The 26,627-nt window shown below is 45.3% G+C and overlaps 1 protein-coding gene across 10 annotated transcripts in view; it reads right to left on the bottom strand.

Annotated features, from left to right (window-relative positions):
• IRF2 (interferon regulatory factor 2) overlaps positions 6,894–26,627 on the bottom strand; it is a 43,572-nt gene continuing 23,838 nt past the window's right edge. For all 10 annotated transcript variants that reach the window (XM_021393742.1, XM_021393743.1, XM_021393735.1 and 7 more), the window contains 6 exons: positions 25,858–26,034; positions 23,292–23,338; positions 19,362–19,473; positions 15,381–15,545; positions 9,516–9,562; positions 6,894–8,263 (listed from right to left, as the gene is read on the bottom strand). In XM_021393742.1, the coding sequence (XP_021249417.1) occupies positions 7,952–8,263; positions 9,516–9,562; positions 15,381–15,545; positions 19,362–19,473; positions 23,292–23,338; positions 25,858–26,034 (860 nt within the window). In that variant the 3' untranslated portion in view covers positions 6,894–7,951. The remainder of the gene's footprint in view (positions 8,264–9,515; positions 9,563–15,380; positions 15,546–19,361; positions 19,474–23,291; positions 23,339–25,857; positions 26,035–26,627) is intronic.

Raw genomic sequence — 26,627 nt, 5'->3', positions numbered from 1 at the left:
CACAGGATGGGAACAGCTCCCTGTAAGATTAGCATGCTCGCTCTACTTCACTAAAAGCCATCTTTTTCAGTCCCAATTTCGCTTCTTCTCTCAGTTTTGTGATGATACGGTCCCAAAAAGCAGTTCCTGTTTCCGTTCTTCTCTGCCTCCTGCTCAGTAGGGCCTGTGCCAGGTCTCAGCAAGCAGCCATGCCAAGGGCTTAAATTGCCTGAACCCGTGGCCGCTTCCATCCAAGCTGCAAAGAAGGAACAGAATTACCTCTATGAAGAGAGAAGGGAAGAGAAACAGCCAGTGTCACCTCCAGTTTGCTGTTCAGAAACTAAGGGTCAACTTAGCAACTGCGAGGACAGCCTGCATGCGTGCCCGTGTGTGTGCACACCTGTTTGTCACAGCGAGGCAGGGCTGTCACAGCCCACGAGCCCTCTATGCCCGGCTTCAGCAGGGAGCTCAGCACCAGCTGCTTTCTGAGCAAGGAAAAGCGGGTGCTGAGCAAAGCCAACCCCTCCTGCCACCTCCTCCGCCCAGTGGCACGCCCGCAAAAACAAATCCTTTCTGTGCACCTGCTTCCTCTTCAGAAGAAGGCAGTGCTGCTCTTCAACAAAAACCAGACAGAGGGGTGGGGAGCTTTAGAAAAGAAATACAAGCTCCAGCACAGGTTTGCTCGCTGCACACAACGGGCTCTTTTGTCGGTGTGGTCGGAAATACAGTTGCAGCAGGCATTTGCATGTGCTGCCTGTTTGATGGTGCCTGCTGGGCTCCCCTAAGCAAGCAGCTGTCTCTATCTAGCACCCGGGTGACCTGCAAACCCAGTGCTCATAGGTGTCAGCTGGCCCCCTGCAGGCTTGGGCCTGTTCTGTGTGCTAAGTGAGTGCAGCTGAGGACTTTCACTTGATAAGGGTTTGCAGAGCAGGGCTGAGGTTTACGGTGTGCACAAACCACACACATGGTTCTGGGGAATGTGAGCACGATGGCACGTTTTCACTTTCACGGCCTTCGTATCTGAAGATCTCTGAGCGCTTCTTTGATCGTTAAATGATCAGGGAGTTGCTCTGGGGCAGGCGAAGAGCAAAGTTTTTCCATACAACATGTAGCTGGATGGCAAAACTCATTGCCGTGGGATATTTTGTTGACTGAAAGCATGAACGGGATCAAGAAGGAATTGGAGAAACTCACACAAAGTATATCCATAAGGACTCTTGAAACCAGTCAAGATACATCCTCCAGCTCACAAATTCTCAAAACCGTTGGTCAATAAATGCTCAGAGGAAACAATTTCCCCCCACCTTGCCCTGGCTTTGACAGTCCTTCCCCAGATGCCTGTTCCAGGCCATCACAGGACGCAGGATACCGGTCCGGCCAGGCCACTGGTCTGACGCACATCCCCGTTGTGAAAATCACCAGTCCCTGCATGGCTGTAATAATTAATCACCTGGAAACAGCCCAAAACCAAAGAACAATACCACAGCACTGAGCACATATTTACTCAGTGAGGGGAAGCAGTGAGAGAACAGGTTCTGCTCCTAGAGAGGGCTCTGGGGAGACCTCATTGCAGCCTTTTGGTACTGCAAGGGAGCTTACAACCAGGAGGGAGACCGACTTTTTAGACAGCCTAATAGTGATAGTACAAGGGGGAATGGTTTTAAACTACCAGAAGGGAGATGTAGGTTAGATAGCAGGAGGAAATTCTTTACTCAGAGGGCGGTGAGGCGCTGGCACTGCTGCCCAGAGCTGTGGGTGCCGCATCCCTGGAGGTGCCCAAGGCCAGGTTGGATGGGCCCTGGGCAGCCTGAGCTGGTGGGGGGCACCCAGCCCACGGCAGGGGTTGGGGCTGGGGGGCTTTAAGGTCCCTTCCAGCTCAAACCATTCTGTGACTCTGATACACCTGTACAGGAACACCCAAGAGAGTTAAGTGAGAAGGGTGGGAGTGCGGTGCCAGGCTGAGGGCCAGAGGCACTCCTAACAGGCAGCTCTTCACCCAGTCATCCAGAGGAGCTGGTCTCACCCAAAGGATGACAAAAACAAGCAGCGCCCTGGGCTCTCCATGGCTAGGCAGCCTGTGCCCCTCACTGCATGGCACCAGGACAAACCCCTCTGTTGACACCGTGCCACTGTTGGACAGACAGTGCATCTGGCAGCAAGGCCAGTTTCCTGGTGAGGCACTGAGGCTGTTTTTGCCATTGACGGAAGGGAAGTCAGTGCACATCCTGTTGGCTTTACCTGGAGCAACCCATTTGGGAGGCTGTTTTGGCACGGGGTGTGTTTACGTGCCTGGATGGTGAGAGGGACAGTGGCCATGGCCATGGGGAGGGTGAGCACTGAGCCCCAGCACCCCGCTGCAGCCTGCAGCTGTGTGCACAGGGAGATGCTGTCACTTAATTAAAGCTTCAACATACAAACACCACCGCTCCAGATGTTCCTTCAGCTAATTCTCTTTGCAGCTTTTTTTTTCCCTTTCATCAAGGCTGCACTGCATTACCCCAAATTAGCATTTGCTGCAGACGGTTGGAGCGGGACAGTGAGATGGGGCAGTCGGTTCCAGCTCCACCTCAGCGATGCCTGCTTCTGACGTCCTTATTCAAAGGGAAGCTTCACAGGTTTAAGCAACCTTGTATCAGCTTTGCTTGTGCCCATCCCTTACCTTTTCCCTATACATTTTGCTTCATCAACCCAGAAGAAGAAACACTTGTAAAGTCTTTCTGTAGTACCAAGAAACTTGTGTTTCCACACAGCAGTCACCAGAGACACAGCAATGCTCTCCCCAAACTAACTGCACCATGGCGCTACAAGGCCTTCCAGCAAAACACGCATTATCTCATTTTCCTCCAGCAAACTTTGGCAAAGGCGAAAGGCAGCTGCAAGAAGTGAGTGCCCTTCCACACAGAAGGACGAGCCATGCTGCAGGCTCTGGGGCACTGAGCGGGCCATCACGGCGGCTCGGGGGTGGTTTGGTCAATGTACTTCCCGTGCTTGTGCTTTGGGACACCAAGATGCAAACTTCATGGCTTCCTGCTGGCTCCAGTAGTGCTGCTCTGTGGGTTTGAGGCCAGGCAGAGTGGCCGAGCAGGGAGAATGGCTCAATTTACTGCTAGAGTAAACAGATTTTAACTTCTCTGAGCTCTCTGGGGCTCACACCGGAGAGTACTGCAGCAGTATTTGTGTGTCAATATTTTCCTGCCCTCAAGAGAAAGGTGTTCAGGAAGGCAGCTTGCCTGCTGCACCCAGCAGGCTGTCAGCAGTGGACTTGGTGTGTTGGGTTTTTTATTCCTTTGGGGGAAAAAAAAATTGCAAATTTGCCTGAGTGTAAAAATACTAACGAAAACTGAAACTTGACAGCGCTGACTGCAAGAGATAACATCTTTAAATGGGCACATGCAAAAGCCCGTGTTACAGCAAACGTGCTCAGCACCCAGCCAGCTTTCTGCTGCTGTGCTAGATCTGACAGCAGGAATGGTGAGGGATTAATAATGCAGCACCTTACAGCCTGGATCTGATGTGTTAAAGCTGATGCTCTCCAAAGAAACAGCCTGAAAAAATCATATGCAGAGGCACGAAGTTTTCAAAACCTGGCTGTATTTTAAAGGACATGATCGGCTGGGAAACCATACATTGAAGAAAAGCATGGAAATGAACCCAAACCTACGAGTTACCTTCCAGAGAGGAGTTGTGGCACTGAGGTCTGAGAGATGTAGTCACAAGGAAATTCAATTAAAATAGCTAGATCAATTATTATTGCTTTATGAAAAGCAGAGCTCTCGCCTCCTTCTGCAGCCCCAGTGGCAGCCAGGGAGTCCCAAGGGACAGAGGGAGGGCCGGGGACAGCCAGGCAGGATGCACAACCAGGAGCCATGGCCACTGCCACGTGCCGGGCAGAAAACTAGGGCCTGGCCCTGGGTGGGCTGAGCTGACTCCGCTATCATTATTTTGAATGAAATTGGAATACTTTTGTGCACAAGGATCTTGCTGTACTCCAGGTGGAAGGCAGTAGTGGCAGCCCCAGACAGCTGCAAGAATCTAGGTTAACACTGTATGACTCATAAACACACCTGGATAAATTTAGGCTTGGGGCTATAGTTTCATTTTTTTCATTCCATTTTTTCGGTAGAGTTTCAGAAAGGATCATCCTGCCTTCACAAGAGTCTTCAAGCAGATCCCTCTTGAAAACTGCAAGAAACAAGCCCAGGAGGGGGATGTTCACAATAGCTGAGGGCAAAGGCTCCTGCAGTAAAAGGGGACCGAGTCCCCTTCTGCTGAATCCACAAATGCAGGAGCAGTCTCTGCTCCCTCTATCCTTTTTCTTAAATGCCACTACTCCTCTTTCTGAGATTCAGAGCAGTCCTCCCCGTGACTGCAGTATTTCATGCAGACAGGACTCCAGCCTTCAGCAACAAGGACAAAATCCTTGGTTTCCTAAGGATCTGAGACTCGTGCTGTCATGCTGCGAACATGACCATGTCAGCCTGTGCCCTTCAAACACTTGTCGCTTCAAAACCACTGGGCACTGCAGCAGAGCCTCCATCCATGGGGATGCTCAAAATTTGATCTAACAAGATTCTGAGCAACCTGACCTGACTTTGCAGTTAGCTCTATTTAGACTCGGCGGTGGTCCAGGTGACCTCCAGAGGTCCCATCCAACCTGAATTATTCTGCAATTCCACAGTTACTGTCAATCAGCTCTGAGAGAAGGAGAGGTGTCGTAGAGGCAAGAAGATCCTACAGGTCTGAGATAGAAGACTGCTTTCAGGAGCTCCTTGCTGAAGAGGCTGCTGTGTAGGTTAACCTTTCACTAGAGACTAGAAAGCTCATAAGGAGCCTAGACCAGGAGGAGAAGGCCATACACATGCCCTAACAAACTGCAACGTCCCCAGAGCAAGCAGCAAGCATGCTGCCACATCCCAGCCATCGTGGATGCTCCAAGGGATCAGTGCTATTGCTACGTTCAGCAACTCCCATGTGTGGACATCTCTTGGAAGAGCTTCAAACACCTAAGCCCTGGGAAGAGGAGAATTTAGCAAGTATGCACGCCCTTCCCAGGCACACGTCTATCTCCTATTGCGCAGCTGCTCAAGCAGGGCGAGGGCTGCTGTTTTTGGAGCTTAGCTGCCTTCCTTGCTTCTTTGAGAGGAACCGGAGTTGCCTGCCTTTCTCCATCGACTAGTCCTACTTTTCAGATGGCTGAAGAGCAGCAAAGCCTTCTCCTTGCAAGTGCGAGTTTACTTTGGAAACAAAGATTTATCTACCTAGAAAAACTCTGGCAGCCCTTCTGGCAATAGCTCCTTGCTTACCAAGCGCACAGCGGAGCTTGTTGAAGCCAGACTCTCACCCACAGCCATGCACGACATGCTGAAAGGCAGAAGCTCAGGAATAGAAAGGGACTTTGCAAGCAGAAGCTATTGCTGAATGGTACAAAGCCTCCGAGACACTTCGTCAATGCCATGGGTGAGGGGTAGGGAGCTTAAAGCACAGGTGGAAACGATAGCCCACTGCAGCTTTCAGTATGTAATGCACAGGGCGCTGCCATCGCCTGGAGGCCTGCAGAGATGTGCCAGCATCTAACGCAGCCAATATGACCCCAGAGAGAGCAGGCCATCACTGGCGTAAACAGAAGCCCTGTTTTTGGAAAAACAGAAGCCCAGAGTCAGCTCTGTTTACTTTGGGAAATGCTTTCCTGTCCCCACACCACTGCATCTCTAGGCTTTCAGCTGTAACTCTAGCGCTAAGCCCAGGCTAAGCCAGAGGCAGGAGAACCTCTCCATCCACAGACTAAATACTCCTCAGAGGAGAATGAGAGCACCAGCACTGAGTTCATGTTACGTGATGCTTTCCAGCCCTGTGCAACTGGGCTGTTCCTTTCCCTCAGCCCTGACGCAGACTCAGTCTCAGCCCACGCAACGCAGCCCTTCCTTTCCCACAGGACGCCTTCCCTAGAGGAGAACTCAAGCCATCAGCCCCCCATTTAGCCTGGCAGCCCTTTCCTAGCCCCAGGAAAACTGCAGCTCTTGGCTCACCATTGTACGCAGCTCTAACCCAAAGCTTAGTTTTGAACAAAGCACCCAATTCTTCCTTGTCCACGATAAAAATTCATCAGATGATGATTCTTCCAGCCCCAAGTTTTTCCTGATGGCCCCTTTCCAGCCACTGTCCCCCTGCAGCTCCCAGACCCAACCACAGCCCTGCCCTGGGCGTGGGCCGCAGGTCAGGGAGCTTGGCACGTGAGAAGTTGAAGCAAAGAGGTTTGTGCAGCTTACAGAAGAGAAGCTCAGAGGGAGTTAATCACAGTCTCCTGGTGCCTAAAAGTTGGTTGCAGAGAAGATGGAGGCAGGGGGACTTGGAACTAGATGGTCTTTGAGCTCCCTTCCAACCCAAGCCATTCTATGATTCACCCAAACCAGAGAAATCAGAATTTGCCATTATGCAAAAGATGTTGAAAGTCTTGGAGAATGTTTGCTTCGAGTGTGTTTACTTGACTTCTGATTCATTCCACTAATATGAAACTACTGTTGAAACAAGAAAACTGAGAGCAGACTAAATAGTTATCTACCAGGAATGGGGCAAGCTCAGCTGAGCCCGCACTGGGCTGCAGATGAACATCCCCAAGTTCCCTTCCATGAGGTGCCTTCCTCAAAGCTAAACCATGGAATAGCACCAGGAGAGGTTCCACGGTTCCCAACCTGTGCACGTGAGGCCAAACTTAAGCTGGTTGCCATTAAGCTCCAGTTCCTCTTTCCACCTCAAGAAGTTTCGAGCAGAGAACTTCCCACTGTCAGATGAGCACTGCAGAAATTGTAAAGGTGGTTCATGCTAATAGTTCCCTCTGAGCGGTCACATCCACCTATCAAACACCCATGCCACGTGGGGCTTCTGGAAGACTAAAAAAAGAGAGACAAACAAGAGGATTATTAAAAATTTAACTATATACCATATTTATTATCAATCCACAGGATAATCTGATTGCTACATGAGCTCATAAAAGCTATTTCACCTTTACAAAATTAAAAAAAAAATGTGCCACAAGGATGTAATAACTGCTGATAACCAAGGATTGAATCTTAAAATTATAAATTTGCTGTAGAAAAGATTAAAAAAAATTATATTCACTTTAGAATTTTATTTTGAATAAAATATTCCCCTGTATAAAAAATAAAAAAGCTTGCTCTGGTTAGAATTAGAGTATTCTTCTTCTTTTTTTTAAATCTGGGAATTTGCATAACACCTCTGTAATAGTTGTTTTTTTTTTTCCCCTATTGTACCACGCGGCATTCAAGCATAGCAGATTAGAAAACAAACACGAGAAAAGCAGTCTTAAAATGTATGAAATCCACATGGGAAGTTTTAACTTTCTTTCCTTTCCACTATTCTTTAAAGACACTTTAGCAAGAATAGCCTTGGAAAAGAATACAGGTGGGGAGGGACCTTCAATGTGCCATTAAGTAGAGCAAGGTAATAAAAGGCCTTTTGTAAGTGCTTTCTTAATAAGGTGCAGAAGCAGACTGCAACGTTGCTAGTACTGCACTATGTACAATATTCACAATAGACTTTTTTTTTTTATTTAAAAATATTCCAGCTAGTTCACATTTTCTCTTCCATTCTGAGGCTTTCAGTTCCATCACAGCCTTGACAGCAAGAAGCGCAGCAGCACCACTTCCCTTGTGGTCAGTTGGTCCTCTTATGAAACACTGGAACCTGCAAGTGGGCCAAAGTTCTTGTGTTTTGGTTTTTTTTTTTCCTACGTAGCAACCTTGCAAGTCCACCTGGGTTCAGATGTACATACTGACGGCTGGAGTCCTGAGTTAAAAACACTCCGGCACTGGAGTCAGACACAGCAATGTTTTATATTGCCAAGGCTTTCTTTACCTTAGATTTGTCTAATGTGCGTCAAGGGATGAACCTCTCCTAGAGAAACATAAGATACAAAACCAAACAAAACAAAGCTAAAAAACACACTGTCAGAGGCTTAGCAGCTCTTGACTCTTGACTGGGTGATGTCTGACGTTTTCTTGATGACGCTAGCCCGTGTCTCGCGGTCTGGCCGGCTGCTGCTCGTGGAGGCTGTGGACACTACTTGTGGCAGAGGGATATCTGGGAAGGGGGGCCAGGAGCTGTTGTAAGGCAGCGGGCAGCTTTCTTCTTTGATGGTGACCTGGAGGTCAGGCTTGTTGGCTACAAAAGTAGCCATGCTGGGAAGCATATGAGAAGTGTTCCGCATTCCCAGATTGCTGAGATACTGTTTGCCTTCAATGTTTTTCTTCTGCCAATGAAGTCGTCCCTATGAAGGGAAAAGAACGAGAAAAGACTGCATGAGTGAATGCACTTTGCAAACTGCTCCCAGTAATAAGATGGAGACAGGAATATCCACAAATTGCACAGGAGTTACCCCATCTCTAAAAGCCTGAGTCACCGGCAGCTGGCTTTGAATGTCTTTGCTCTCTGTCACTTCTCCCTTTGTAAGTCCTCTATCTTAACATTGGTGGCTCTCCAGCACTCAAGACACTCTGCCCATTCTTCCGATGGAAAATAAAGACCTCATACTCAGTATGCCATAGACAAAATTGGACACAGATGACCTAAAACTCAAGAGCTTCAAATGGAAGCCTCCATTACTGGGTAAAGCTGGCATGGAGACTCAAAAGCTCTGTCATCAGAGGTAAGGGTGCCATGAAAATCCCTTGGTAGCATGTCCACCCAACAGAGGGATGAGGTTTGATAAAGAAAAATGAGCATCCTGTTCTTTCCCCATCACACATGCTGCTGTGGCACATCCTGTCAAAGGAAGGTCCTCACTGGATTTGGAGGGACAGGGAGCCCCCACCTCAGCCACAATTGGTGAAGCAGTTGGGGCATTTCCACACTTTTCTCTCTTCCTTGTGACACAAACTCTCACAGGTAGCTTGTTTTCCACCTGCTCATGGGAGCAGGAACAGCTCTCTAGTCCAGGGCAGAGTAAGAAACTGTTACAACCATGATGACAGAAGGTAGCCCCTGCTGTGTGCTAACTCAGCCTTGGCTGCTGGGGAAAGCTTTTTGCCTCACACACCTCAAACATTGAAGTTGCATTTCTATCGCACGTGGAAGCACTTCCTCCAATTGTATGAGTTCACACATGCCATTCAAGGAAAACAAAGCGGGTATGTTTTCAGCTGAGATAAAACACTCACTACCCAGCAATGTCAATGCAGCATACACATGCGCACATGCACATGACAAAGTCCACTGGTTTGCTCCATATTAACAAACTAGCTGGCACTGCTGATGGCTCTGCAGAGCATTTTCTCATGAAAATCAATCTCCTCATAGTTTTGACACGATGAGGAAGAACAAACTTGCAGAGATATCTGTTCTGCTTGAAAATCATCCCAACATTTGTCTGCCCCGAAGCTTCCTAGTTTTCCTTTCTCCCTCAGCTATTAAACACAAATGCTCCACTAGCAGAAAGTTGCAAATGAAGAAGTGGAAAGAATACCTCAGGACACTATTTTGAGATCTTGCTCCAAAGAGTTAAAAATCCAGAAAACACTTACCTCTGCATTTTCTTCATCGCTTGGAACGCTGTCAGTTGTTTCACTTTCTGTCAAACAAAACAGAAGCAAAAATGAAACCCAAGTTATTTTATCTACAGTAGCAAACTCCAGTTCAAGAGGCCTGATCCACTTCAAAAAAGTACAAGCAAACAGAGCCAGGCCAAACAATCAGAAAAGAACAGTAAACCATGGACCCCCTGTGAAGTAATTGAAGGGCTAGACAACAGCATCATTGAACCATGGAATAAATTCATGTGGTTATCATGGTTAACATGGATACACTCCAGAAAAGACTGCAGCAGAGGTGGAAGCAGCAGGTCGGTGTTACTGCTCATACTTCTGGGCAGAGAGACTCCTGCTGGTGGGGAATGCCCCCTCTTCCCTTTCCTGCTCTTGGCAGCTTGAGGCCAGTTATGAGCAAAGTCCTCTGCAAATCCTTATTTTTATCTCCCTGCAAAACCATCAACAACTCCACCCTAGATGAGATAAGTGTAGTTTTGTTTCATAAACTGTTATCTCAGTTTGCCACCTCAAGGCTTCGTTGTCAGTTCTTGAACTTTATTACTGCTGTTACACTTTGCTCTTATTTCAGTACTGCCCTGCCCCCCACCCTATTCCTCAGCCCTCTGCCTACCACTCCAGCAAGAAAAGCAATTACCTCCTGCACTGCAGCAGGGCAGCCCCAGCACATCCCACCTCCAAACAGAGCACAGAGACATACACGCACCAGCTGACACCCCTCTGCACTGGGGGACAGGGCAGCAGCTCCGGGAGGATGGCCACCCTCCTGCAGCTCAGCCCTTGCTTGCATAAGAGCCTAAGCCCCATTGTATTCTCAAGCCCTCTAGGTGGCCCTGCTAGAGGAGGGCATAGGACCAGATGACCTCCCTGCACGTCTCCAGAAAGACTGGCAACTCCCTGCTCTTCTCCAGAGGCTCAGCTAAGGACCAGGTTTAGGCAAATCATAGAATCATAGAATTGCTCAGGTTGGAAAAGACCTTCAAGATCATCAAAACCAACCCCAACCTAACCATACAACCCTAACTCTAACAACCCACCACTAAATCATGTCCCTGAACACCACATCCAAATGGTTTTTAAACACATTCAGGGATGGTGACTCAACCACCTCCCTGGGGAGCCTGTTCCAGTGCTTAACAACCCTTTCTGCAAAGAAGCTTTTTCTGATATCCAACCTAAACCTCCCCTGGCACAGCTTGAGGCCATTTCCCCTTGTCCTGTCACCAGTGAGAAGAGACCAGCCCCGCTCTCACTGCAGTCACCTTTCAGGTGTTTGAAGAGAGCAATGAGGTCTCCCCTCAGCCTCCTCTTCCCCAGACTAAACAGCCCCAGTTCCTTCAGTCTCTCCTCAGAGGGCATATTCTCCAAGCCCTTCAGAAGCCTTGTTGCCCTTCTTTGGGCCTGCTCCAGCACCTCCATGTCCTTTCTGTACTGAGACACCCAAAACTGAACACAGTACTTGAGGTGGGGCCTCACCAATGCTGAGTACAGGGGCAGGATGACTTCCCTTGTCCTGCTCACCACTCCATTCCTCATACAAGCCAGGATGCCATTGGCCTTCTTGGCCACCTGGGCACACTGCTGGCTCATGTTCAGCCAACTGTCCATCAGCACACCAAGGTTCCTTTCCAACAGGCAGCTTTCCAGCCACTCCTCCCCAAGCCTGTAAGGTTGTCTGGGATTGCTGTGACCAAAGTGCAGGACCCGACACTTGGCCCTGTTGAAACTCATATGGTTTACCTTGGCCCATCCATGCAGTCTATCCAGCTCCTTCTGTAGTGCCTTTCTACCTTCTGGCAGATCAACACTCCCTCCCAACTTGGTGTCATCTGCAAACTTACTGAGGGTGCGCTCAATCCCCTCATCAAGATCATTAATAAAGATGTTGAATAGAAGCAGCCTCAGCACCGAGCCCTGGGAGACACTGCTCATGACTGGCCACCAACTGGATTTAACTCCACTGACCACAACTCTCTGGGCCCGGCCATCCAGCCAGTGTTTCACCCAGCAGAGCATATGCCCATCCAAACCATGGGTGGCCAGCTTCTCCACAAGGATGCTGTGGGGGACAGTGTCAAAGGCTCTACTGAAGTCCAGGCAGACCACATCAACAGCCTTACCTTCATCCACTAAGCAGGTCACCTTGTCATAGAATGAAATCAGGTTTGTCAAGCAGGATCTACCATTCATGAACCCAGGCTGACTGGGCCTGATCCCCTGGTTGACCTTTAATTGATCCATGATGGCTCCCGAGATCATCTGTTCCATAACCTTTCCTGGCACTGAGGTGAGACTGATAGGTCTATAAAGGGCCATAAACTCATGGACTCAGTTGCTCTTTCAGACTCAAGGATCTACACTGCATTCAAAGTCCTTCTGAAACAAGTAAGCAGGCAGCTCAGCTACTAAACACCGTTAACTTCCATAGCTGGCACCTTGCCTACTCCAGAGTCCCAGTCACAACATGCAGCAAGGCAGAGGATTGAACTGTGAAGCCCTATGAAGTTAACACTCTGCAGGGCTCCTCATTCACTGGCATAGGTAAAGAGAGATGTGACAACGTGATAAAGTTGGCTAATTAAGCCAGACTGGGAAGGAGGGAAAGGGGAAGGAGAGGCAGAAAGTAATCTGTACAAAAGGAGAAATGGCCCTGGAGACAGTCAATAGGAGGAATCCACACAGAGACAAGAAACAGATATTCCTTGACATGAAGAAGCATGTGGCAACAAAAAACAGTGATGCAGATAAAAAGGAATCCATCCTTGATGTTTATACATAACAAAATGCTGAGCAAGAGAGAGCACTATAGTTAGGAAAAGCCATGGAAGCTAGCCACTCTGTTATGGAAAGTTAGAGAGGTCATTTGAATCAAGAAGGTTATTTGAATCAGTGTCAAACAAGATGAGGTTGACAAGAACAGCCTTGGTACTAAAAAAAATGGATTTCATAGACGTCAGTGGAAATATGAGGAAACTCATAAGGGCCAGAAATATCATTTGCCTGTGTAACCTCAGAAAGGAACTAGAGGTGTTTTTGAAATAAAGCAGATTTATGTAGGACAGCTGATACCTATGGCTACTTTTTTTGTTGTTATTTCAGAAGAGCTAAACTGAGTGCTCCTGTGCAGCTGTTATGGTCATCCTCTTTCCTGCCACTCAGTGGTACCACCTGACAGAGTAGGCAACTGTACTCAGCAGAGCCACAAGGGCAGGTTTAGGCTCCATATCTATATGGTTTTGGGCATAACAAGATAAAGCTAGAAATAGTCACAAGACCCCAAAATTTCAGGGTTCTGAAAAACTCTTTGGTGAAAAATGTAACATTTTTTCTTATATCCACTTGGACCAAGTTCTATTGCTTCAGTTGATGCCTGTTACTTCTCATTACGCACCACTATGAAAGACAGGCTGCCATGAGGTTACCAAAACCATCTCTTCTTCACGCTGAACAAGCCCCGTCCCTCAGCATCTCCTCATAGGATGAGTGCTTCGACTCCTGACCATCCCAGCAGCCTTTTCCTGCATTTGCTCCTGCTTGTTTGTGTCCTTCTTTGACTAGAGACTCAAAACTTGACCCAATACACTGGAAGCAGTGTGACTTAGCACTGAGTAGAGGGAGATAATCACTTGCCTAGATCTACTAGCCATGCTCCTGATGGCTGCAGCTTTCTCTGTAGCCAGAGTGCTCTGCTGGCTCACGTTCATCTCACCGTCACCCAATTTCTGCAGCGCTGCTCCCGATCCCACTGGCCCCAGACTGAATCACTGCAAAGGGCTCTTTCTTCTCAGGCATGAGACTTCATATCTGTCCTTGCTGAACTGCTTGGAATTGGTGATCTCAAAGGTCTTTTCCAGACTAGGCGACTTTATGATTTTGCAAACTTTGTAAGGTTCCTGTTGGCCCATTCCTGCAGCTTCTCTAGGTCTCTCCGGATGGTGGCCCTACCCTCAGGCATATTGACTGGTGTCACCTATTTGGTATCTACTATAAATTTTGCAAGCGTGCATTCCACCACCTCTTCTGCTCACCGATGAAGGTATTAAAAAGGACTTATCCCAGGACAGATCCTAGCAGCACTCTACATCTTACTGGCCTCCAGGTAGAGAAACCAGGATCCTCATCCTGTCTCGGGATGCATTCGAAGGCATGCTGGTGGCATGAAATAATACCCTGTGCTATCTCAGTTATGGTTTATTAGGCCCTGATACAAGTTAGGAAAGCTGAAATCCACAAGGATACTAAGACAACATAAGGGGATAGCAGAAGTACTTCAGTAATGCTTCATTCATGTAGACTTCTCACACTGACTTTTGGAGAGGTAACTCAGGACTTGCTCATGTCCCGGCAATTCTCCTGTCACAGGATCATCCCTCTCTCTTGTCACAGCCCAAGCAATTACAATGACTTTCAGACCTAGATGGTGACTTCTGTCTGCATTCCAAGAGCTTAGATCCTTTAGCTGAGGTCAAAAAAAAGCATCACTGTTGCTTTCACACAGCCAGGAAAAGTTTTGCAAGAAGCATTTGGAACAAGGACAAGTGTTTCAAAGGCCCTGTCTCCCACCGCCAGTAAATTAAAGCACCCCTCCTTATGCTTTGCAAAGCCCTTTTAAATGCTCTGACCATTACAGACTAAACACATGGGGAAGCATGACCGTATATCAATGTTTGAGGCTAATGTTGGAGGCTATTCAATGGAACATCGTAATATTCACCCAGACCCAAAGATAAAAATTCCTACATATATATTTTATAAAAATGCATCTGGAAGTAATTCAGCTTAATGAGTCAAAGGCAAAACCATGTATAAAATAATAAATTGCAGTGGGTACAATTAATACTCAAGTTTGCCTAAAAAGATTACATTTCTGTTTTTGCCTCTGTCTCCTGAGGCTTGCAAGTTAGTAACACATTAAAAAAGGAAGGGCAGGTTGGATATGAAACTTCTACATTCAAACGCGGTTTTGCCCTGTTTCCTACGGAAATAAGGCTTGTATGATTGCAGGAACTCTATAGCATGCCCATGTGCGTCTTTGTGACTGTTCTCCCCTAACAGCTTCTGAACATACTGTCAGTCTTGGATAAGGAATAAATAAGGGCCAAGACTCTTAACTTCCTACCAGTTTTATGAAAATAAGGGGCTGGATAACAACAAGAAACCATTAGCACCCTGACTCTGGGGAAAGCTTGTTATCTCACTCTTTTTAGATATCAGAGAATCCAGATGGGAGACAGACGTTGGAAGCCAGACTTCCACAGACCCCTTCTTATCAGTCACTACATGGCTGTTCTGGTCTGCAGACTATTTGTAACAAGATATACCTACTCCCCCAGGGCCTTCAGATTCACATTTGCATTATATATAATTAATGCAGTCCTTAGCACTCTGTATCCACTATGGCAAGCACCATGGAAACATACAGCAGAGATTATGACCTTTTATCTTTAAAAGATCAGGCTGCCAGGGGGACACAATATATTTGCAGCGCATCGCTTGTACCATTGAAAATGTCCCTCTAATGAGAGATGAAAAGGCCTCTCTACGTTACATCCAAAAAGGTTCTTTTTCCATTAGTCACAGGCTAAAAACTGCAGCTTTTATTTCCATCCTCAGTTCTGCTGAGCTGTTTCCCAATGTAGAATTAATATACAGGACTATGAGTTTTTGAGTTAAAAATACAGAAGCCAGCAGAACAGACATTACTGAATCCATATCTGTGCCAGCTGCCCTTAAAGAGCCTGCTTTTCCCTGGTGACCCTGCCCCTGGGCCTGGCACTCCCTAACAAGGCCAGTGTTTTCCAAACATTTCTTAAAAAGAGCATGAAGAAACATGAGGATGCTTACCTGCATAGGACGAGACAGGGGAGATCTGTAGGGGGTACAGCTGGCTCATGCTGAGAGGCTGTTCATCACTTTCTGTTGTCACCTCTACTACCTGGCAAACGTCCGGAGGATTGGCAACTATCACCTGCTCCTCACTGCTGCCATCAAGGTGCGGCTGTCCTACAACTTACAGTTAGAAGAAAAAAATCGATTATCCATAATATGTCAACTCTGCTGAATCTCTAAGAGCTTGTCCTTGGAGCATACTTGGTATTTGAATGAACTGGAGTCTTTGAAACAGTCTCAGCACTTTCTTCCACATCCACCACTTGCTTTCAATGGGACTTCTTCAGGAAAACTATATGATTTATTTAGTTTCCATCATCTTCAAAGGAATTTCTTTTCCACTTGTGACAACTGAGAATGCCTAACTCTTTCCTGGCTCTCACTCAAAATACCCTTGAACCCGCCCCAACACACAAGCTACCCTGACGCTTTCCAAGGGAACACCATAGCCACACTCTTTCCTCACCAGGACATATAGACCATGGCAATGTCTCTTAACCTGGGAAAGCACCCTCACCTAGCAAGCTGCCAGTACCCCATAGCATCTGGGTGCTCTCACACTGATTATGCACATGAGAGCAAATAAGTCAGAACTGGCACCCAAAAAACTGGCCTCACAGTCACGTAAAATATGGTGAAAAGCCAATTGATACATGACATGAATCTGTCAAAAAAAATGTTTCTCCAATTAGATGCTTATTCTCACCGATATTTGAAATGCCAGTGATGGCAGGTAGAAAATCATAGCTGAACCTATACTCTGTAGGCCCCGTGGTCCACGACTGACAGCTACTGTCTGGTTAGTTATTGATATGTTTTCCTACTCCTGCAGGCAAGTAATATTTAATTCCAAAGTAACATTTTTACTTCTACAAAGTAAAGGTACCACAGATGCTTTACAAGCACCGCAAAGCGCTCTGCAGGCACTAGCTGTGCTACAGAACACTCTTCTGAAATGGAAGAATAAACTTAGAAGTTACTCAGCCAAGAAGTACTGTGCCAAAAGCCAAAATCGCAGTTCTCTGGAGCTGCTAGAGAAATTCCCCATCTTGTACAACTCCCCTTTTGGTCCCAGCAATATGAACGCATGACAACTGCTTTAATCTGGCACTGAGCTAAAAGCCACTAGCCAGATCAGAACAGCAAGCAGGTGAGGAACCACATTAGGGGATGGCTAACCTGAATCCTCAGCTGTCCGAGAGAAAGGGAAAGACTACTGATATTCTTTCACTGCACCATAAAGCATCAAAAGGAACAAGTTGCATGCAACAAATTCCTACCAATTTCAACAACAGTTTGGGAAGATTTTATGCCAGAGGAACTGGTCCAGATTTATCTGCATGTTGTGAACTGTTGTTAGTCTTAAACACACCATACTGCAATAAATGCCTGTTTTAAGTTTTACGTAGCAACATGTCTCAGTCCTTTCGGGCATTGGCAGCCCATCCCACTTGGCACTCTAGAAGTGGCCAGTACTGGATGTTTCAAAGAACAGTCATGATTAATTCACCAAGCTATACTGTACTGAATTATTAGAAATTCAGACAGCACTTTTTTTCTTTTTTTACCAGAACCCATGACGAAGAAAAATGTAGTAAATGAAGCATAGCACATCTTGAAATTCTTCAGTTAAGTGACCTAAGCACTCTAATTATTAATTTAAAAAAGGACAGATGCATCTTTTCCTGGATGAACTCAAATAAATATGCATGAAAACTCAATCCACTCCTGTCTTCTATCTTTTGGGCAAGGTTAGAACATTACTCTTTCAAAAAGAAAAGTGACACGGTTTTCTCCCAGGGAAAAGCTTTGTGAAGTGCCAGCCAACTACTGGAATTTCCCCTGAACCTGGCTGTGCAGTCTATGAGACAATTCCAGCATACAGAAAATGACATACATACCTGATAGCCCTTTTTACAGTTGAATGACTACAATTACTACCATTTTGGTCCAGATATTTTGTTGCCCCTTTTCCTGGTTTTGAAACCATCTGCTTTACATTGCGGGGCAGGAGCACACTCACAAACACACACACACACACAGAGTTAATTTTTATCCAGGAGAAGCCAGTATTGTGCAACCTTTTCAGGATAAGAGCAGGCCATCTGCACTGTTTTATCTTTCTCCTCAGTACCTGGAGAATTCTTACCCATCCCAAGAGATAAGTTTAGCGCAGCAAAATATACTGCTCATTTGGGCAATATGCCACCACTCTCCTTTGAGCTGCACGTATGTCAGAAACAGTGCAGGTGCTGTTTGTCTTTTCTCCCCTCCAGCTGACTTCTGTCCTTTCTGCAGAATATATCTATTTTACCCTTTCTCCCCTGTTTATATTAAATACTGGCTTGGAGCACTAAATAAGGACTTCTCTCTTCAGCTTGGATAAGCAGCACACTTCCCTAGCCATTAATTAAACAACACTGGATCACAGTTATCCACCCAAACCTTGCTGTCATACCTCTGAAAATGGATACTGGGCCTACCCATAGGAGCAAAGGGGAAAAAAAAAAATGCTAACCGGAGATCTCCCTTGTGAGCCTAAAGGAAAATGAAACCCCATCAGGGGCAATTCAGTTCTGCTCCTCTCTTGGTTTCCACGTTAGACGTTTCAACAACTCTTATATCAGTGTATGGGTCCTGTTCTGTAAATTACTGATTTTCCAAGGTGCAGCATGGATTCATCTCATACTAAAATTTAACAGGAGTTCAGGATATGCTGCACTGAAGAAAAGTGAGCTGTTCCAGTAAAATGACTCTCTTGTATGTTTGTGGACTTCGGGGACACCAGGTACATTGCAAAGGCTGCTGTTAATTGATCTCTGTTTAACCTGAAGGTTTTAAAATAAAGCTGAAGTGTAGGAAGCTTCCTCCTCAGGGCTGCATATCAGCCTTAGTGTATTTCTGATTTGGATTTGAGTCAGTCAGTATATATAATTCATTATAGCGTAATTCCTTCAATTTAGAAAGCTCTCTGTAACAGTATGAACAAATTCATGTCCTGATACTCTTACAAAGCAAGAACTAATTAAATAAACTGTAATAAAAAGAACAAAACACTCATGAACTCCTCAACCATGGAAGTATTTGCGGGAATGACTTAACACAGAGCCCTGTGACGTAAAAAATGGTAGAAAAGAATAGTCACTGCATGCAATTTCTGCCACCTTCGCAAAAAGAAGATCAACATTTTTCAAGCACTTTTTTCTCGTATACAGAAGCAGAACTCCAGAGAAAATAGTATATGGGTCACATTTCTTGGAGCCCTCACTGCAGTGACAACCTTAGCCCCAAAAGAGCTGTCAAAACCAGCCCAGTTATTCTACCGAGGACCAATCATTCACATTCTGAGAAGACATCTAATTCCTAATGTACCTGCTTCTAAGACTTCACTGATCTTTCTTGTTAGCTCTGTAATGTTAAGAATTAACTCTGCTACTGAGGCAAAAAAAAAAAGTTCTTCTATTTCATCTTTTTGTATAAATTCACAAACAGAATGTTATCCTATATAAAACTGTTATTTGTGCAAAGGGAAACCATCTTCCAGCTTCAGCATAACTTCCCATGGACACTGACTACGATCTCCTTTACAGCAGAGGACTATACTGTCCAGAAAGCTGATGTCAGGAAAAGCCACCTGAAAAAGTTCCTACATGTTTTGCTCTCAGAGAAACAGCCATGCTGCAGTGGTGCTGCTTGCCATCACTGCAAAGTGGTGGGGCTGGCCTGCAGGCAGGACCTTGCATGGCCTTGGCTAACAAAAAATAAACAAAATCGTAGACACGATTATACCTGGGATCTTCTCCAAATTGCACAGTGCTGCTGGAAAGGTGAGTTTGAAACAGTCAAAAGTTTTTTTTTTCTGGCATCACCCATTTCATGTATTTGTCTTTTAATGCACCTGTATGCTTAGCATATATGAAAAGCATAAGTACTTACCTACAATGTTCACTGTACTGTCAACTTCATTTTTTATACTGGAGGACAGGAAATAGTCAGAAGAAACGTCATTTAGCCCATTAATCCCAAAAGATGATTCAACTGGCTCTTGCTAGAATGAAAACAGTACATTTGGGTCAGGTTTGATTTATTTTAGGAGCCTGGACTAAGTTCATCTCATTGTTCAGAGATGGTAATAAATCAAATTGCTTCTGCCTGCCACATCCCCACTGCTCCCTGTTAGACACAATATCCGAACAAGTACTTTGGTTCTCTGACAGAGAACCAGAGAAGTCAGAGTTTACTTCCAAATCTTCAGCTTTGAAACTCCAGCTATTTTTAATTTTCAGATTTAGAGTGAGCCTTCTGGGAGCAAGAAATTAGAGTGCTATTTATTACAGGAGATCAACATTCAGAACAAACAAGGGAGAAACATTGCTTTCAAATGTATTCTATTTCATTTTCACCCTCATTCTCTTCCAAACACACTCTATCTCTCAGCACTCTCTGAACGGAAGCCCTAGCTTCAGTTTAATAATTACTTAATTCTAGCCTTAATTTTTCTCTGCAGCAAATCAAAGTGTTCACACTAAATACAGTCTTTTAGACCACATCATAAACATTATCATAGGCAATAGCATTGGGAAAACACCACCTGCACTATAAATACTGAGCTGCCCACAAGATGCATACTCTATAGGTCTGGTACATTTGAATGGGAATTGAAAAAATCTCCCTTCAGACTAGACACCAAAAAATGTTAATTCCACAAACTCAGGATTTCTTACAAAAGCTATAAACACTTTTAAAGAACTAACTACATGCCCAACCTCCTCCCTGGTATTGGCACCCATACAAGGTTATCAGATAGAAAGTCTAAAGGCTTCAGCTCTCATTCTGGGCTGGCAGTGCCACTACTGAAAGCCAAGTTCTGCGTCACTGTCGCATTGATGGCATCTGCAGAGAGGTGCAGAACTGCTGGTCTGACCCGTTGCCTTTGCATGCCCATTTTCACTGCTCTAAAACACCTCAGTAAGTGCAGGGCAAAGGCGAGCCTCAGGATTTGTGGCGCCAGCCTTTCGCAGCACTAACTGTATGAAGGGTTATCGTGGGGACACCAGGGACAGGATGACATGCAGTTTTTGGATGCCACATGCAGTGACTGAGACCCACTCATTACGATCTGCCCCTTGGACACACATCTCTGCTTTCCTAGCCCTGCAGCAAGGCCAGAGTGCAGACATGCAGCCTGTTCCCAGGCCCCTTTTTGCATATCAGAGGAGCATAAGGCAGCTTCAGTGCTAATGGCACCAGGTCTTTGATGAACCGTGCTGGTGGTGTCAGCCCACATGTCAAAGACCCAGAAAGCAGGAAAAGATAAAATTAGCTGCTATTGATCCATCCAGGCTCACTGACTGCAGACAGATGAGGACTCTGCACCGGAGCCCCAGTGCCGTGCAATGCCCCGGCAAACACAACAGCCCCCATAGGAAAGCTGCTGACACTATAACTTGCTCAGATTTGCTGAGGCTTCATTACAGGAGAGTTTATTTAGCTGTCCTTTTGAGTTGCAGAAACAAATGTACATCCTAGAACCTGAGTGATGGGGCCAAGTCCACAAACGGACATGGACATCAGCACAGTCAGTGTTACATCACTTTTCAGTGTCTGGATGCCTAGAGGAAGCTGAGCTAAAAGGATGGGGACAGGTGTCACTTAGACTTAAAAATTACCCCAGTGGGGAGCTGCATGCATAGTCAAAATTATGGATCTACCATAAGGTAGAGACTACATCTCACACAGGCAGTTCAACCTTCACCTTTGTTTCAAAGGGAAGAGCCTATTCATGTCTCTTTGGACTACTCAGATACTTTTGGCCTCTTTCCAATTTGCCTAAGAGCCCAGTGACCAGGAGACGCATCTGCAAGGTGGGAGATGTGCCCTATTAACTAGGGATTAAGTACAGGCCAGGTGTCTCACATCCCCAGGAGGGTCAAGGAAGGGAAGAGTCCTGTCTGGGCACCCTGCTCAAGTTCAGCCTCACCAGTCAGGCACGAGCAGGCACTGAGGTTTGACCAGTGGGGTCTGGCAGTGCTCTTCACTCACATCAGCAGTCACCTTAGAAACTTGGGCACCCACAGGGTCTGGCAGCGGTGACATGGGGGAGCTCCATGTGAGGTTCTGTTACACTGAGGTCCCTTTTCTCTGACTCTTAGCTTCTCCCTCTCTTGGTCAGCAGGCAGGTCATGGAGTAGCCACCCACCCATCATCACTAAGTAGAGGTTTTCAAGATGGCTGCAAGGCTTTTAACAAAAAACCATGCAGCTGAGAATTCACATCACCAAGCAAAGAAATTCAAGCATCTTTTAGTGTTCAAAAATGTGCACTTGCATTAACTCATCTGCCATCTTTCTTCACAACGATCGCCTTCAACATTCAATAGCCTACCTAACAGCAGCTGAGCAGGGAGTGAGTATCTACTCTAAAATCCAGGTATATTTGGAAGTCAACTCATCTACATATTTCTCAGAAAAAGGGACAGCAGTCAGAAACAGCACTTGGTCCCAGCTCAAAGCCTACAAGAGCTAAGAGGCCATGTCATAATCAGTGGCTGGTATGCTTGTAGGTATCAGTGCTGGCAGCACAGCCAGATCTGCCTGCTGTGGCTGCTGCCTAACACTTCTGCACAGTTCAGGGTAACCAAGCTGGAAGAAAGCACCCCCAAAAGCTGCAAACATCCTCCTGCAGACACCTTCTCACAGGGATAGCACTGCATGTAATAATCTCCCAGACATCTCACTGTGATACCCTCAGCAACCAGTATTTGTGAGATTCATCTGAATGAAGAGGAAAAGATTGTGCAGGCATCTCTACAGCTTTTCAGATACTTAATGTTTTGACTAAAAGAAAAGTTACAAAGAAGAGGCACAGCAAAGTGCTGCTGCCAGCTTTGGAAGGCATCATGTGCTGCCCAGCTCTGATCAAAGGAGTTTTCTGGATCCCTTGGAATCAGTCACAAGATAACAATCACACATGGCTGCATAATAGAAGAGTTTTTTGCCTTCCAAATCCAACTTTAATAAAGGAATTTTCCCAGCCCTCAGTATTCACCTCTCTGCTTCACCGAGACATGAGAGTCGCAGCCCTTAGCAAGCAAGCAGCAGAGCCCGAGCTGTTGTTCTGTTACAGACACTGCTGCCGCATGCCAGCACGGGCTGTGCTTTCAGCACTCAGATCCTCAATTTCAATGAAGGAACAAAAACTTCTGTGAAGCCTGAAAGCCTGGAAACTTTGCAATTTGCTTTATGGAAACACTGAAGTTGGACTAAATCCTGTGAGTATACTACACCGACCATCTCAGAGGGGCCTCAGCATAACTGCAAATTGTAGGAAATACCATGTTTTGCAGGGAAAGTAAATGTGAGTTTGGGTCTGTGTTCTGAACAAGAAGAAATCTCATGCTGGCTGATGAGCTTTATAGCTTTCTTCTATCTTACAAAGCATGAGCAGAACATAAGGCATTGACAGACTCCTCCCTCTTTCCTAAACAAAAATGTATTTCCAATGTCTTCTGCACAAAAAAACTAATTGCTCCAAAAGGTACTTCTATTGTTCGCAAGCATTCCTTCCATAATTACTGTATTTCTACTTACACAGACAAATGGCAAACGTATTGCCAAAGCTGCCAGTTTTCCAACCTCCGGGCATTGCAACACAAGGGCTGTGTCAACTGATGACGTCAGCCATGGCTCTAACAAGCCTCACATTTTAAAAAAAAAAAAACTACACCAAAGTAACTGTAGCTCCTTAACCAAACCAAAAGCAAGGGAGATTTGCAAATGTCCACCACAAGACACTACTGGGAATATTAAAAAAACAACTGCAACAGATTGTTTTCACACACTCTCAAACTACCAAACAGCTACTTACCTTAATTTGTTTGAACTTGTCATCCTTCTCAGACTTCGTTTTTTTTCCTGCAAGAACAGAAGGAAGATTTCTTAAAGTTCTCTGTGCCATCAATTGTCCTCCATGACTTCTATATTCACTAAGAAACAGCCTTCAAATGTGACTCAAAATAGCAGCAACTCCTAGGAAAGGGAGAACTCCTTTTGCTTAGTTTTAAACCCACTTTAAAGACTGGGCAGTCAAAATTCACCTTGAGCACAGGGTTTTGTGTTTCATTTCTGAAGGACTACAGAAAAGAACTACTAAAGGACCAAAAAAAAGCAATCTCAGTTAAAAAAAGCAAGGTGAAAAATACGAAAGAGTGATAAAGAACCAAGGATTGTTAAAGGAGAAGGAAAGGGAAGGAAAAAATCTCAAAGAAAAAGAATCCAAGCATCTATCTTGGCCCACTTGAGATACCCTCACTGTATGTAGCAACAGGAAAAGGGAGATTGTTCTTTTATTTAACATGTGAAAAGAGATCACAGGAAATTTCAACACATATTTTTGAAAATAGTTGCAACATGGGGGGAGGAATATATATTATAATTTATGCCAAAGTGATCTATGCAATCATGCTGGATTGGAGAACCCAGAATAAAACCCAGAGCATATGGCCCTCACCAAATCTCCCATGCCTTGGAAGACCTCAGCACTGCTATCCCTGCTTTGTCCCGAGGAGACCCTAACGTGGAAGCTCAGAGATGCTGATGAAAGCTCTGCTCTACTCGCTCTTTGCACAGATGTGTCCCAGGAATTCCTCCCATCCCTACTACAAGATATGGCTTAGAATTAAAAATGTTTGCAGACAAATTCTTTTGCCATCACTCATACATAAATTTAGTCACACGTCATGTAGAAAGGACAAATGAGAAGATACACAAGGGCCAAAAGATGTCAGTCACATAGTAGCTGGATTTACAGTGGAATTTTCTCCTGCTATGACACAGAGCTCCAGAATCTCAGTTTTCATTATAAACTGTTCTGGTTCTTACAGCTATGAGAGGAATCTGCCACAGTGGGTCAGGTTATGGTTCATGGATATATGCCTGCATGTACAAAACACAGCACAGATGAGGGATGCAAAACAGTTTCAAAGTGAATATTCTACTTTTTCCAGATTGATCTTCTTTTCATAGTATGATTCTGCCCCAAAAATGCCAAAATTATTCATTTCCATTCACGTCTTAAAATCAAGATGAGCTTTATATGTCACAATTTAAGAAAATAACAAATTGAGCTGTACCAAATTTGATTTTAGAGGAACACCAAGCAGAGAGGTACAATGTTTGGATGGGAGATTATCTTTTCAACCAATACACTTAGGCACTAGAAGATATCAGAGGAATAAGGAAGCCTATTTTCTACTCCATAAGCCAATAACAAAGCTAAAAAAATGCCTATGTTTCTATTCAACAAGAAACCAAATAATCCTTAGACTGGTCTGGTGCTTAGGTCCTCTCCTGGCCTGTAGGAGACCCAACACCTAAACCAAATCTGGGGAATTTAAACAGTTTCCCATTTCACCACTACCATGCTGTGGGGGAAAAGAGCACAGCCTTCTTCCTGTTTTTTCCTGGCCTAGGTTACCTACCTAACTAAAGAAGTGCCTCTATGGTTTAAATAAAGTGTTCCTCCAGGACGCCAAACTTGCAAGTTTGTTCCATGTATAAGAAACCCAGATGCTGAGTTTGCGCTCCCAGTTCCAAGTGGCAGCTGAATTTGGTTCCTATGTCCTACAGAAACAGATCTTCAATGTAGGCAACAGCTATACCTAAGAGTGTACTCTTTCTACTCAGCTGAAAAGAGTGCGAGTTTATTTCTATCCTTGCTTGAAAAAAGATAACAAAATGTCTGCCACCATACTCTGTAAGAGCTTTACTCCATAAAATGTATCGATCTCTAATATGCCCCAATCATTCTCCTTGACTGAAGGAGGCCCAGTTATTTCACGATAGGTAGGGGATAAACAGATATGGCTTTGTGCTGCTCTAATTCACTAGGACACCTCACACAGACTGTGATTTTGAAAGCAGTGCCACAGATATTAAATATATAGGGGTGCTCCTCTGTGGTATTCTCAGCTTCCTAAGCCCGTGTTTTAGTTCAGCACTGATATTAACGCCTCCTGCAGGAAAGATTATTCCCGATTCAAGTTAGGGGTGTTCACTGCTCTACAAATCTTCAGCTGTTTATTCTGTATCGCCGCCCCAAATGAAACTTTGGCCATTTGGCAGCAGTTACTTGGCAGCCCCAAAATTCAAACAAGCACTGTACCTGCAATTAGCATCTGAATTCAGCTCCGCTGGTTTTAACAGAACTATCATCATTTAGGCGGCCCGGTACCCTATCTCGTTGATCTCTCTCAATGCAGCTCTTTCCCTTAATTGAATGCAGCCCATTTTTCACAGAGAAGTTTCTAAATTCCAGGGAACAGCTGGATGAAAAAGTCTGACTTTACAGTAGAAGTAAAACTGGCACATTATGCAGGCCCCATAGCAACAATGCAGCCAACACCAATTTCACACTCACAAGCTCTCTCCTCTACCTTTTTTGGAAGGTCTTTCAGATAACGGCAGCATCCGGTACACCCTGAAGGCATTGTTTCCTTTCTTTATACTTTTGTCCTTCACTTCTTCTATATCAGGCAGAGAGTTCATAGCACACCGGAAGTTTGCCTTCCATGTCTTTGGGTCGGGTTTATCTACTCCTGACTGGTATTTTCCTAAGCAAGAAAAGAGAGTTGAGCATATACAATGAGTAACTGAAAACCTAAGACAAACTAGTAACAACACAGGTTAACTTCAAGTTAATAGCCTTTGGTTGTCAAGACAGGCATTCAAACAACAGCTGAGGTTGCAAGAGAAAGTGAATGTTGTGATCTCATTCTCATGCATGTTTCTAGAACGCTATTAACAGTTTCTGCCCAAGAAAGACCTAGGGCACTGCAGATCAGATGCAACTTTACAACAACGCGGAAAAGCTTGCACAGCATTTACCTTTATTAAGTCTGGCTCAAATCCATAGAAGCACATAAAAAGCCTAAGGGACCAAGTCTACAAAGTGCTGAGCATGCTCTACTCCAAACGATTTTGAACCCGAACTTGTTAACATTTAAATCAATTAAGTTTTACTGTGCTCCTCGATGCAAATGAGTTACGGCCATTCAATAAAGCTGGAGATTACTGCAGACCTTGAAAAAAGCATTTAACCTCCCACAGATCTGGAAACTTCAATTCACTCTCTGTGTTAGTAAAAACAAAGACATGAAAGAAGGAAAATATAAATTTAAAAGGGAAAACTAAGTGAAAATCTGTC

The sequence above is a fragment of the Numida meleagris genome, chromosome 4, assembly GCF_002078875.1.
Source record: "Numida meleagris isolate 19003 breed g44 Domestic line chromosome 4, NumMel1.0, whole genome shotgun sequence".
In the NCBI taxonomy this organism is placed as follows: Eukaryota; Metazoa; Chordata; class Aves; order Galliformes; family Numididae; genus Numida; species Numida meleagris.
Note: the sequence above shows the minus strand (reverse complement) of the source record. Positions and strands in the feature narration are given on the sequence as shown.